We start from the raw sequence: 13,972 nt of genomic DNA on the forward strand, positions 1-13,972 counted from the left end.
TCTTGATGTGGTCATTAGTCATTACTTTCTGTTTACAGATAGCTACATGTGGTGCGGATTTCTCATCCGAAGCCTGCCGGGAGCTTGGCTTCTCCAGTAACTTGCTCTGCAGTTCTTGTGACCTTCTGGGTCAGTTTGGGCTCAACCAACTAAATGTAGACTGCAGACAATGCTGTCAAGAGGAGGCCCAGCTAGAACAGAAAAAGGTACTCGTTTTCTTCCTTCAAGATTAAATGGATTAGAATCCAGCAATTGTGTCAAACATTACTTTTTTTCCACTTACAAAGTCACTGGTGGCAAGTTTTTGTTTGAAGTGATCAGTGAAATATTTTGCTGAACGTTTACGGTGAACATGCCCTGATCACAAAAGTACTCTTTGTGGAGTTAAATTTGTGAAAGATTCACATGGTCTTTGCATAGTTATATTTACGCTGTGCCATTGATTATAATGGATACTTCAGTGGGATATCCAGTGGGATTGGTGTAAAATTTGGTGCGTAGTTAAAAGCTCCTGCTCATTAATAAGGGCTGCACCAATCAGGTTGTTTACAATAAGATAACATTCTCTGAAAATAATGTCAGATCGTAGAATTGATGAAGGTGAAATGTGCGTGGGAATTAATGTGAACAATTAACATGAGACCTTTGCGTTCTGGGGTTCCCGCACTGGTTTGTTGTTGGGTGCAGAAATTGAAAACCAAGCCATGATTGAGGACTGTTTATGTCCAATTTACAGGAGGTGCCACTGTATTCTTGATAGCTCTCCTGTTTTTGGCTCTCATCTGTGTGGGCCATGGATGGTCTTGACAGCACTGAAGAGTCTCTGTACGTCATGGTTACCAGCAAGTTTGGGGGCCTCCTGCACTTTCCCTATCTGCATTTGTTCCTTAAATCACAGCCTTTCTGTTGAACCTTGGCCTTCAGGTTCTTGCAGAGATCTTTGCTCTTGAGACATGGTAAAATTCCCAATCCAGAATTTGTGCACTTGTGGTTAATTACTTCCTGAATCTCCTTGAATGTCTCATCAAATCAATCCTGGTAATTTTAATAGTGAAGCCAAGGGATCTCAACTCTATCAATGGTATCCTGTGCTTCTGATTTCATCCCTCATATTGCCAACTCTTTGAGGAGGAATTGGAATGCTCACAGCCACCATCACATAGTTGACCCCTAGTCTGAACACATCTCTTTTCTATCATAAAGACTGCCTCTTTGCTGCTCTATGTTAGCCATCTCCACCTCTACGATGATGATGACAAACATTTGTTGATGCAATTCTTACCTCCAGCTTGACCAAATTAATATGGACTCAAAGCCCTGTCCCACGGTACGAGTTCAGTCCAAGAGTTCTCCCGTTTTTGCCCTGATTCGAGCTCGGAGATTTACGGTAATGGCCACTCATCATGTTGAAAAACTTCACGAGTCTTCCCGTGCTTACCTACCGTTAGCGGATCTTCCCGAGTACCTGCCGTTAGTGCTAAGAGACGTTCCTGAGCTCTGATGTACCCGCTACGTTCATTGATCTTGGCTGATCGTCCACAATCAATAACCCGTGCCTGCCTTCTCCCCACATCTCTTGATTCCACTAGCCCCTAGATCCGATGTTTGATCCGAAACATCACCTATTCATTTTCTCCAGAGATGTTGCCTGACCCTCTGATTTGCTCCAGCATTGTGTGCCAATCATCGACCAATTTAAATGTTCTCCTGGCCGTTTTCCCCATCACTGATCTTCTAAACATACAAACTAGGAGCAGGATTAGGTCACTCATTCCCTCAACTTTTCTGTGTCATTGAATAATATCATAGCTGATTCATCCAGTCAGTCAGAAAAGTGAGGCAGGATAGAAAGATGAGTCATTAGTGGCCTTAAATCTTGTGCTGGAACAGCAGTGTGCTAAGAGCCAAGAAAACTTGGGTGCTTTCCAAAATCTGGTCTTTTGCCTAATAGCTTTCAGCTTCAGCTTCAGCAGCACGAGTGCCTTCCTAAGGGTCGCAGAAAGAGATATGGTGGGCTGATTTAAAAAAATTCTGCAATATTCTACTCCACAATCTTTGCCACATATTCCTCATGAATGGATTGCTGTTGTTCCTATTTTTCTCTAATTGCAGATACTTGTAATCTTGCAAATAATGATATGAATACATGTAGAAATATGGAGAAACGAGGAACTACAGATGCTGCGGGACAGGCAGCATCTGCCTGGACTAATATCTAGCCTCTGATGCTCCAGAGAAAAACTATCCCAGTTTGTCCAATTTACCCTTGTAGCTCATACCCTCTAATCCAGGCAGCATTGTGATGAATCCCTTCTGCACCCTCTCCTGTGGCTTAAACAACATTTTATAAAGCTGCAGCATGACTTCCTGAATTTTACACTCAATACCTCGACAGGTGAAAGCAGGCATACCGTTCAGCTTCTTTACCACAGATATGCCGGGTTCGATTCTGACTGCGGGAGCTTGTCTGTACGGAATTTGTACGTTCTCCCCTAGACCGTGTGGGTTTTCTCCGAGATCTTCGGTTTCCTCCCACGCTCCAAAGACGTGCAAGTTTGTAGGTTAATCAGTTTGGTATTCAGGTAAAATATGTCCCTAGTGTGTGTAGGATAGTGTTATTATGAGGGATTACTGGTCGGTGCGGACTCAGTTGGCCAAAGAGCCTGTTGCCACGCTGTATCTCTAAACTCAATTATTTCAAAGAAAACGCTTTTTGTAATGTGTATCTCAATATCTTGCAAATTAACACCTTGATTCAAATAGTATTAAATTCACACTTTGTAGTGTTAAATATAATTCAAATTATTAGATAATATAAATGGTTTATTGCACCAAAATTAAACATCTGGGAATAGACCATGAGATTAATTACATGCATTTCAAAAGAGGTGGAAGAATTGGAAAAATGAATGGTGTGATAAGCTTGTATAGGAAAGAACTGCAGATGCTGGTTTAAACTGAAGATAGACACAAAAAGCTGAAGTAACTCAGCAGAACAGGCAGCATCTCTGGAGAGAAGGAATGGCTGATGTTTCGGGTCGAGACCCTTCTTCAGACTGGTTAGGGATCCCTAACTTCCCTAACCAGTCTGAAGAAGGGTCTCGACCCAAAACGTCACCAATTTCTTCTCTCCAAAGATGCTGCCTGTCCCGCTGATTTGCTCCAACTTTTTATGTCCATCACCAATTAACTAATATGCTACTGTCAAAGTTTGTTTCTTAAAAAGCAGATAGCAACAAAATCGTTAAAGGTAAACCGTGGCAATCTTTAATTGATTCGTCAGACGGGAGTGGTGAGATCTACAATGAGCACAATGAGCTCAGTGCTTCTCGGGCTCCACTCCAGAACAAAAGGAAAGTTAGCACAATTATACATTTTTCTTATCAGTAAATCACTCCAACCAAGTCTGAATATGGCATGACTGAAAGATTCTGCAGCCTTTCAGAATATAGGAAAGCTGGGTCAAAATCAAGCTCATCCAATAACAAATTATTCACATTTCTCTGGAGCGTCGGCTATTTTTTTCAATCTTGGCTTCTTTATGCCTTGAAAAGAAGCACATGTTATTACGCAGGCTGCCATCTTAATGTCTTTATTGAAAAGACAACCTGTCCTCCATATTGTGTTCCATATAATTTACAAAGTCATTCAGATTTGGCACCGAGCCATTGTTTTGTTCTACTAGTCCATGCTTTTGTAGAAGAACGACTCCATTTTAGATTTGACTATTAGCTCTTTCATTCCCTCCTTTTTATCAAACATGATAACATTCACAGTCGTCGGTAGGTACACATAATGGTCGCAAGTATTAGAGCAATGATTAGCAGAATGATAGAGCCATAATGTATCACAGTACCCCAAAGTCCACCAAACCCAAGGTATGGCTACCAGTTCAATAGTACCCCAAAGTCCATCAAACCAATGGTATGACAACCAGTTCTCACTCTCTTCATTGACACCATCCTGATGAAGCTTATTTAGGGTGGATGGATCAGGTGCCACCTGTAGGCGGTGTAATCCTTTCAGCCGATATTGGGGTTATGCCATAAAGTTCGCACCTGTCCGAGGGTGTTGCCAGTTTCTTTGTAGATCGTTGCACAGGTGCTCCCCCCTCTCGGCCCGTGGTGGGGTTCACCACCTTGATCTAGACGCTAGCGTATCCGTGGGTTAGGACAGCTTCTCCTCCCAGTAGGTTTGGGTGGCCTGCTTTCACATCATCACATAGAAGCGGCTGCTGGACTGGAAACCACAGACAATGCCACCGTAGATTGCAGTCTGTGTTGACGTAGAAGGTGCCACTGAAGTTGATGGCGTTGAACTCAAATCCGACAGCAAGGTCAGGGTCAGAGTTGGCGGTCTGCAGTAATTCCCTGCCCTTGTCGCGCACTACCCAGTTAGGAACGATCTGCATCGTCCACTTTGGAATTTCCTCAGGTCAGTCACACTGATGGCGCTGTTCTCGGGGCACATGTCATAGACATCTGGGATGTTGTTGTCAAAGTCATCCTTGCAGGTGTCTCCTCTGCTGTCACCATCGGCATCGATCTGGTCAGGGTTGGGAACAAAACGGCAATTGTCCTTCTCATCAGAAACGCCATCTTTGTCATCCTCATCAATGTCCTGATTGTCATCACACTGATTACCCACCAGGTCTGAGTCATTGTCTTCCTGGATAGGGTTATGCATAATCTCTTTCAAGAGGTCCATCTGTTTCAAAATGTTCAGCTTCTCTCTAGACCCTTGGTCATACGATAGAGCTCAAAATGCTTCAAGATTGTTGATCAAATGTGGTTTGTCTTTCCAAAGTGTGAGCAAAGGCTCTGCACTTCCTCCTGATCTGTAAAGATGTTCTTTCTTCTGTATGGATCAGCTTTACACCGTGCTGCTGGTAGCGATCAATTAGAAACACCTTGTTACATCCTGGGTGGGGGCAAGGTTTTTCACACACCTCTTCATGCTGCTCTTTTATGTGTTTCTTAAGTCCGTCAACTCCTCTAAACAGCACAGCAACTCTTATACTGGCATCGATACATGGTGGGGAAATCTTTCCTTTCCAAGTTTGACTGGTTTCTGGCCACGTTTTTGTCCAGATTGTTGCTTCACATCCTTAATATTGCACTTCTTAACTGGTAACTTACTCTTCTTCTTCCTGAAGAGCCATTCTTAACTTTTATTTCTCTGTCATCTTCACTTGATGAATACCTTTCAGAAAGATCACTGGACTCCAATCCATCCACAACATCATTTCTTATAGAACGAGTTGCTTCATTGCAGTTAACTTTTTTTTCACATTTAATGGCTGAGTTGCATCTGGTACCTGAATTGTTTCCCAAGAGCACTCTGTATATTCAGGATCTGAGCGCAAGAACATATCCTTCTTCAATGGGGATTCCCAGTTGTCCACATTCACTGTCCGTGAAGTGGCTCCACTGTCTGTTAGCACTGGGACAGGTTGATGCTTCGCAACATTATCACCCTCACCATTTTCAGTCACTGTTTCATTCCGAGGTGATAGGGTTATTGAACCATCCAGAACTTCCTCCATTGAGTCCTTATTTCTACTGGATGGGCACTGTCCCTCATTCAAAACACGCTGTGACGAATGCATGTCCAGGGTGTAACTGTGGCCCTCTGTTATCAGAGTTCTGAACAGTCCTTCCAATTGCTAGGATTCTGCCTGATTCACCTCTATCCCATTGCAGACATAGGACTTTGGCTCTGGAACTGGTGTGCTATAATGCTCAGAACTATATTCTCCACACTAACATTTCCTTTACTCTACCTATTTTAGGTGAGCCTGGCTTGATTGCATTTATTTATGTTAATCCTTTGTGTCTTGCTGACACTGAAAAAAGGTGCAAGATTCTTTAGCCTCATCATTTAGCTGTTGAATAACTATTAACTGGGTTCCTGCTTAATTAATGTTTCTCTACTTAGCTGACGATTCAATTTCAATAGGTATGTTTTTATCTGTATTCTGGGTCAAGGGATGAAATTGTGAGCATTCTCGGACCGCTTCTCACATTGGTCACAAGCAATTTCAAGTTCAGCTTCTGCCTTGTGCTTGGTCATATGGTATTTCAAGGATGCTCTTTGCCTGCACTGGAATCCACAAACTTCACACTGCAAAGGTTTAGCTCCAGGATGGTGCATTTGGTGAACCTACAGGTGTTTCCGCTTTTTGAAAGTCTGTCCACATTCATCACAATGTAGTTTCTTTTCACAAATCGAGTCGTTCTTTCTCCCAAATTGTCCATCAGCGTGTAAAACCACCATTCTTCATCCTTCTCCATCAATGCCAACTGGTTGGCTGATCCATCCCAACTTAGCTCCTCACTTTGATCCCGGCTGAGATTTACATCAATCCAGTTCTGTAACTGAGTTGCACTCTAAAATCAAGGCTTTTCAACTCCACAACCTGATTGCTCTCCTTCAGCTGGTGTGTGATGGAAGCGAGATGGTCATTTTCAGACTTGGCATTGGTGAGCACATTTCTCATCTGTTTCAGCTCTATTTGAACTCAATTCAAAAGGTTGTAGCGTGTGTCTTGGAATAAAGCACGGAGTCGTGTTTAGAGAGAGACACTTTTTATTCTGATCCTCCCGGTTGTAGGGAAGACCAAACGAGAGAAAGATGGCACCCAAACCCCAGCCTTTAAAGCCTCCGGCTAAGGGCCGCCTCCGGACTGAACCACTCCTGTGCCGAGGGGTTCGACACTAAGGTGGCACGACCCTTGGGAGCCGCCACAGGACCCCCCCCCCCAGAACCAGAGGCACAAAACGCACCGGCGGGCGAACGACCCGGCCGGCCCGTGTGCGGAAGTTAGCCGCTCGTGGGGCTTGCGGAGGCATAGGTGGAGGGACAGGACGAGGGACCGGCGGGAGGACAGGTGGAGTGACAGGCGGAGGGAGCCGTGAAGGGGGGCGCCCTCGGGGCCGAGGTTGGGCAACCAGCACCGGCTGGTCAATGTCCAGGTGTGCCGGCTTCAACCGGTCGATCGACACTGCCTCCGGCCGGCCCCCCATGTCCAGGACAAAAGTCGACTGCCCGTGTTCCAGCACTCGGAACGGACCCTCGTACGGCCTCTGGAGTGGAGTCCGGTGGGCATCACGGCGCAGGAAGACGTACGGGCAGTCCCTGAGGGCTGATGGCACGTGTGGGCGAAATGTCCCATGGCGGGACGTCGGGACGGGTGCGAGCCTGCCAACTTGCTCGCGAAGGCGCTGTAGGGTGGATGAGGGCGTTCCCTGCTGCCCCGGCGCCGACGGCACGAACTCCCCGGGCACCGTGAGTGGCGACCCTTAAACGAGCTCCGCCGATGATGAGCCCAAGTCCTCTTTGGGAGCAGTCCGGATGCCCAGCATGACCCACGGCAACTCGTCCATCCAGTCCGGGCCGGAGAGTCGTGCCTTCAGTGCTGCCTTCAGCTGCCGGTGGAATCTCTCCACCAGACTGTTAGCTTGCGGGTGGTAAGCCGTGGTGTGGTGTAGCCGCACCCCCAGCAAGTGAGCCATGGCTGACCACAGCTCGGAGGTGAACTGTGGCCCCCGGTCTGAGGAGATGTGCGCCGGCACCCCGAAGCGAGCAATTCAGTGCGCGGACAACGCACGAGCACACGTAGCCGTTGAGGTATCGGTCAACGGAATGGCCTCCGGCCACCGCGTGAAGCGGTCCACCATTGTAAGCAGGTGGGTGATGCCCCGGGACGGCGGGAGAGGCCCTACAATGTCTATGTGGAGATGGTCGAACCGCCGGTGAGGTAGACCAAACTCCTGGAGCGGCGCACGGACATGGCGCTGGATTTTTGCCGTCTGGCACGGAATGCAGGTGCGAGCCCAATGGCCAACCTGCTTGCGCAGACCGTGCCACATGAAACGAGCAGCCACTAGTGCCGTTGTCGCCCGGATTGATGGGTGAGCCAGTCCGTGGATCACCTCGAACACCCTCCGGCGCCAGGTGGCAGGGACGATGGGGCGCGGCTGACCGGACGACACATCGCACAGGATTGTTTCTCCCCCAGGACCGAGAGGGACATCCTCAAGGCGGAGGCCGGAGATGGCAGTCCGGTAGGCGGGCACCTCATCGTCCGTGAGCTGTGCCGCCGCCAGAGCAGAATAGTCCATTCCGGGCGCCACCTCGAACACGGCGTTGATAGCGGGCCGGGACAATGCGTCGGCCACCCGGTTGTCTTTCCCCTTGATGTAGCAGATAGATGTAGTGTACTCCGATATATAGGCCAATTGCCGCTGCTGACGTGCGGACCAGGGATCGGAAACTTTCTGCAGGGCGAAAGTGAGCGGCTTATGGTCGGTGTAGGCGGTGAACGGGCGGCCCTCCAGGAAGTAACGAAAATGGCGCACAGCCAGGTACAGAGCCAGGAGCTCACGATCGAACGCGCTGTACTTGGTCTGCGCACGGTTGAGGTGCCGACTGAAGAAGGCCAGGGGCCGCCAACCTCCGCCCGTCAGCTGCTCCAGCACAGCACCAACCGCCGACTCCGAGGCGTCCACCGTGAGAGCAGTCTGGGCATCTCCCCGCGGGTGTACCAGCAGTACGGCCCGAGCAAGGGCCTCCTTCGCGCCGTCGAAAGCTGCCTCCGCCTCGTGGGTCCACTCAACGCTTTTGTGCTGCCCACCCGCCAGAAGTTGATACAGGGGCCGCATGATGTGGGCCGCGGATGGCACGAAACGATGATAAAACGCCACCATGCCGACAAATTCCTGCAGGCCACGCACCGTGCGTGGGCGGGGAAACCGGCGGATGGCGTCGACCCTGTCAGGCAGGGGAACCGCGCCTTGCGCAGTCACGCGGTGGCCGAGGAAGTCAATTTCATTCACCCCAAAACGGCACTTGTCCAGGTTGATGGCCAAACCATGCTCGCTGAGCCGCTGACAGAGCTGTCGAAGGTGAGCACAGTGTTCCTGTTGCGAGCGGCTGGCCACCAGGATGTCGTCCAGGTACACGAACACGAAATCGAGGCCGCGACAAACCCCGTCCATGAGGCGCTGAAAGGCCTGTGCTGCGTTTTTGAGGCCGAACGGCATCCGAGTAAACTCGAAAAGCCCGAATGGCGTGATGATCGCCGTCTTCGGCACGTCATCCGGGTGAACTGGGATCTGATTATAATCCCGTACCAAATCCACTTTGGAAAAAATCGTGGCCCCAGCCAAATGGGCCGTGAAGTCCTGGATGTGGGGTACGGGGTATCGATCCGCTGTTGTTGCCGCGTTCAACCGTCGGTAATCCCCACATGGCCGCCAGCCCCCGCTTGACTTGGGGACCATGTGGAGTGGGGACGCCCAAGGGCTGCTTGAAGGGCGGACGATCCCCAAGGCCTCCATCGTGCGGAATTCCCGCCGTGCCAGACGCAGTTTATCTGGTGGCAGTCGCCGTGCTCGTGCATGGAGTGGTGGGCCGGTAGTCGGGATATAATGCAACACTCCGTGGCTGGGGGTTGCTGATTGAAACTGCGGAGTGAGAATGTCAGGGAACGCAGCCAAGATACGTGCAAATCGGGAGTCCACGGACGCCAGTGGCCGTCCCACCGGTTGATCCACACGCAACGTGATCGGCTCCATCGTAGTGGCGTTGATCAAACGCTGACGTCCGACGTCCACCATGAGGGAATGCGCCCGGAGGAAATCGGCCCCGAGCAATGGTTGGGAGACGTCGGCAATGGTGAAGCTCCATGAGAAATGGCAGGAGCCGAGCACGATGGGAACCATCCGCAGTCCATATGTGCGGATGGGGCTGCCGTTCGCCGCGGTGAGGACGGGCCCCCGCTTACCAGAACGAATGTCGGCCAGCGAAGGGGGCAGGACGCTGAGCTCCGCTCCTGTATCCACGAGGAAGCGGGTCCCGGAGCGCCGATCCCAGGCAAAAAGGCGATGAATTTGGCCGGCCGCCGCGGGGACTATTGGCAGCCGGCCCAGGCGTTTCCCGGGAATGTGCATGGCTGGCGGCATTGTTGTGCTGCAGCACCCCAGCGTTGATGGTAGTAGCACCAACGTCTCCTGTTGGAGTCACTTGGAGCTTGCCTGCTCCTGCTGGTGGTGCCTGCAGCTTGCTGGCGCTGGGCTGCAGGTGCAGTACCCCTCACTGCCGCTGGGGGCGATCGTACGGGCCGTCGGGCTGGAGCTGTCACTCCTTCCACATCTCCCCCGCCCCACCGGGGGAATTCGGGAGCTGCTGGGGTGACATCATCGGCGTACCTGCTGACGGCGAGCGCGTTGACGTCATCAGGGCGCGTCGACCTCAGCGCGACCCCGTCTCTGCTGACGCCCAGCGCGCTGACGTCATCAGGGCGCGCCATCCACAGGGCGTCGGCGCGCCTTCCGAGGGCCCGAAGGTCGGCAAACGAGACGTCGGTGAGCTGCAGACGAATGTAGGCCGGCAGCAGATGCAGGTATGTATACTCAAACATCAGGCACGGCGTGTGCCCGTCTAGTAGAGCCACCATCTCCTTTAGGAGGGAAGATGGCCGCCTGTCGCCTAGGCCCCCCATATGCAGGAGCCTACCAGCACGCTCCATCCTACTCAGTCCGTAAATCTGGAGCAGGAGCTCCTTCAGGCCGAGGTATTTATTATTGTCCGGGGGGTCTGCGAGGAAGTCCGTGACCTCTTCAGCCGCATCCTGGTCGAGGGCTCCCACCAGGTAGTAGAAACGGGTGGCATCGACCGTGATGCCCCGCAGGTTGAACTGGGCCTCCGCCTGCTGGAACCAGATGAGCGGCCGGGTGGTCCAGAACTTGGGCAGTTTAACGGAGACCGCGTCCAGAGACAGGGCCAGGCCGGCCTGTGAGGAGGTAGGGCTTTCTCTGTTCTCCATCATGACGCCAATGGAGCGTCGGGGTCACCAATGTAGCGTGTGTCTTGGAATAAAGCACGGAGTCGTGTTTAGAGAGAGACACTTTTTATTCTGATCCTCCCGGTTGTAGGGAAGACCAAACGAGAGAAAGATGGCACCCAAACCCCAGCCTTTAAAGCCTCCGGCTAAGGGCCGCCTCCGGACTGAACCACTCCTGTGCCGAGGGGTTCGACACTAAGGTGGCACGACCCTTGGGAGCCGCCACAAGGTAACAAATAGGAAGAAAATAAACTTAAAGTTAAGAGAAAACAAAGAATAAGCAATTAATTTTCATAGATTGCAAGCTCTTTCAATTACATCCTATTTCATCTGACATGGACCATTTCATCAAAAGAAGCATATATATGAACATATGTAGCCTGGGACTGGATGTCAAGTATCCCGATAGGCTTTGGGAGAAATGAAACAGACAGAGCGAAATCCTGAACACAATAGAATATAGCTGCCAGTTTCTTGGCAGCATAGCATTGAAAAGAACACTGAGCCCTCTAGTCAGGTAAGGAACAGAACTTGGATGAGTGACAACTCGAAAGAAAATGAAGATCTGTCTAATCTGATAAGGGCCAGAACTTGGATGAGTGACAACTTGAAAGAACATCCTAGAATATTTTGAGAGAGCTCTGGGTTTAGAACAAATACTTCCCTTCGAACATTAAAAGAAAACTAGTACAAAAAACAGGCAAAATATACATCAGGTACACAAATTTATCTGAGAGGAGTGGGCCAGAGTGGTGCAGACACCTCGTTTCCAAAAAAAAAACGCGTGGCACATTAGATATGTCTCTTTGTATTAACTTTACATTCCCCTCCCTTGTCTGACAAAAGCCGTTCTGTTTAAAAGAATCTTTGTTTCTGTGGGGACCAAATTGCAGAATTAGCAAGCTAGGAAATTCCCCTGGAAGACTTTGTGAACTGGGACTCGGAGGGCTTGCAAAAGTCGTCTTCTTGTGGAATGAGAATTTTAAATAAACAAAGCGAGTAGTTTAGTGCAATGGTGGGCGGGCTAATGTTCAAAATGGGAGTGGTCAGAGCCGTGATTGGACAGTGATCCAGATTGTGATTGGCCACCTCCCCTTCTTCTATAGATAAGAAAGGGGTGGGGAACCTTTTCATGTTGGAATGCCACTTTAAGTAACTGTAATCTAATAAGGCCGCATCCAAGAAACTTCAATTAGGTATACTTCAAAATGTGCATTATTTTGTAAAAATCTTACTATGTACTAACTTCAAGAAAATGAAAAAAAATTGTTAATTCTAAAGATAATTAACCTTTTAATGACTTTGATGTGACTGCTTCTTGTGGGAAAGCATTTGAGTATTTGGTTACAACATGGAGGTACGCAGTTTCCGCTGATCTTCTAGATGGGTATCCGTCATTTGTGACCTCAAGGGCGTCTTGATTTGAGTTAGGTAGGAGAATGTAGATTCGCAGCATTATGTGGTTGAAAAGCAAGAAAGCATTTTTCGTGCATGTCAAAGTTAACGTACATTCTAGAGTCGCATTCAAACTAAATCATGAGCATAACAGGTGTTAAAATAGCCCTCACGATTTACTAATGTTTTAATTGTGGCCGTCAGTCGGGGAGGATTATTTCATTGAATCTTCTTTTACTCTTTGGTATTAAATACGTTCATTTTAAGATTAAAATTTAAATAATAAAAGACGAAACATATTAATAAAAATAAAAGGATTTGTTCTACAAAATTTGGATTCATTCAAAAGGCCGCACTTAATGGACTGGAAGGGCGCAGGCGGCCTTAAGGTCGCAGGTTCCCTACCCCTGTGCTAGACATAGGGTCTTGATAGGGTCTCGAGAGGACTTACCAGTACCGAGTTTGTTCTTAACTACTACTTGCTGTTAACTCTTATCAACGCTTTCTTTCTCAGCCTTAGCCCATACCGCTTATTCCTCTGCCCACTGGCATTCCATCTGAAGTACTTTCCATTCTTTTAATAGTACTGTCTTTATTCCACAATTCAGTCCCTCTTTCACAAGCGTAATCCATCCAACTACTATCGCGTCTCCACCCACTTCTTTTCTGCCTCACTCTCTCTATCTCTCTCTTCCTTCAATAGTCTCCACATTCCATATGCCTCCTACTGGCCAAGACACATTACTCAATTTATAATTCAATATTCTATAATCCTTGTTGTTCTTATGAAACAAATAACACATGTGTTGTACAGCCGTCTTTCCGTCACTCTTATCCAAATTATTTCCATGTCTATCCAATCTCCAAATCACTATTTAGTACACAAATTGTAACAAACTTTTTCAGCCTGTTAAGCCCAATCTTGTATTAGTAACAAACCTTTGCAGTCTGTTATGGGCAATCCTGGCTATTCTCTCTGGTAGCAAATTCACAAGTCCTTACAAAACACTTTCTCTTCAAGACAACATTGTCAATACACTTTTCAATACACTTCTTTTCAAGACACCTTGTCTTTCCAATACACATTAGTGTCAAAAACGTTGTAGTCTGCCATGTTCAATCCTTTGTGACAAAATCTCTTTAATCTGCCATGGCCAATCCTTCACTTTACCCAATGCACAAGCCAATCCTTTACACAAGTGGTCTTACCTTCGCTGTCTGCTCTAGATCTGCTTCTGGTACAAGATCAACCTCAGACTGAGGGACCTTAGTTTTTTACCGGGAGCTTCTTCGGGAGGTCGGACTCAAAAGGTCTGACGAGCTCAGTTTTCTCCCCTTCAGATCCCGGTCAACTGCACCCTCTTACTCAGTCATCATAGAATCATAGAAAGTAGGTGCGAGAGTAGACCACCAGGTCCGTCGAGCCCGCACCGCCACTCACTCATGGCTGAACACTAAACAGACACACTTACCCACAAACAGTAGACACAAGACACAGAACACAAGACACTACCCTCCCCTTTATACCGCTATCACCCCTCTCCACCCCAAGAACCGCGTGATCTCCTGGGGGAGGCAAAAAACCGGATAAAAACCCAGGTCCAATTCGGGAAAAAAATCCGTGAAATTCCTCTCCGACCCCAATCCAGGCGATCGACACTTGTCCAGGAGATCACTCAGGTCTACTATACTAACCATACCTAGGTCCATATCCCTGCCCTCTCCCCGTAG

At 48.8% G+C, this 13,972-nt stretch overlaps 1 protein-coding gene across 2 annotated transcripts in view; it reads left to right on the top strand.

Annotated features, from left to right (window-relative positions):
- Nucleotides 1-13,972, top strand: part of selenof (selenoprotein F) — a 52,454-nt gene that overhangs the window by 6,652 nt on the left and 31,830 nt on the right. For both annotated transcript variants that reach the window (XR_004413355.1, XM_033029012.1), the window contains exon 2: nucleotides 39-206. Coding sequence is in view for 1 of the 2 variants with exons in the window: in XM_033029012.1 (XP_032884903.1) it covers nucleotides 39-206 (168 nt within the window). In the remaining variant the exon portion in view is untranslated. The remainder of the gene's footprint in view (nucleotides 1-38; nucleotides 207-13,972) is intronic.

The sequence above is a fragment of the Amblyraja radiata genome, chromosome 10, assembly GCF_010909765.2.
Source record: "Amblyraja radiata isolate CabotCenter1 chromosome 10, sAmbRad1.1.pri, whole genome shotgun sequence".
NCBI classification, from domain to species: Eukaryota; Metazoa; Chordata; class Chondrichthyes; order Rajiformes; family Rajidae; genus Amblyraja; species Amblyraja radiata.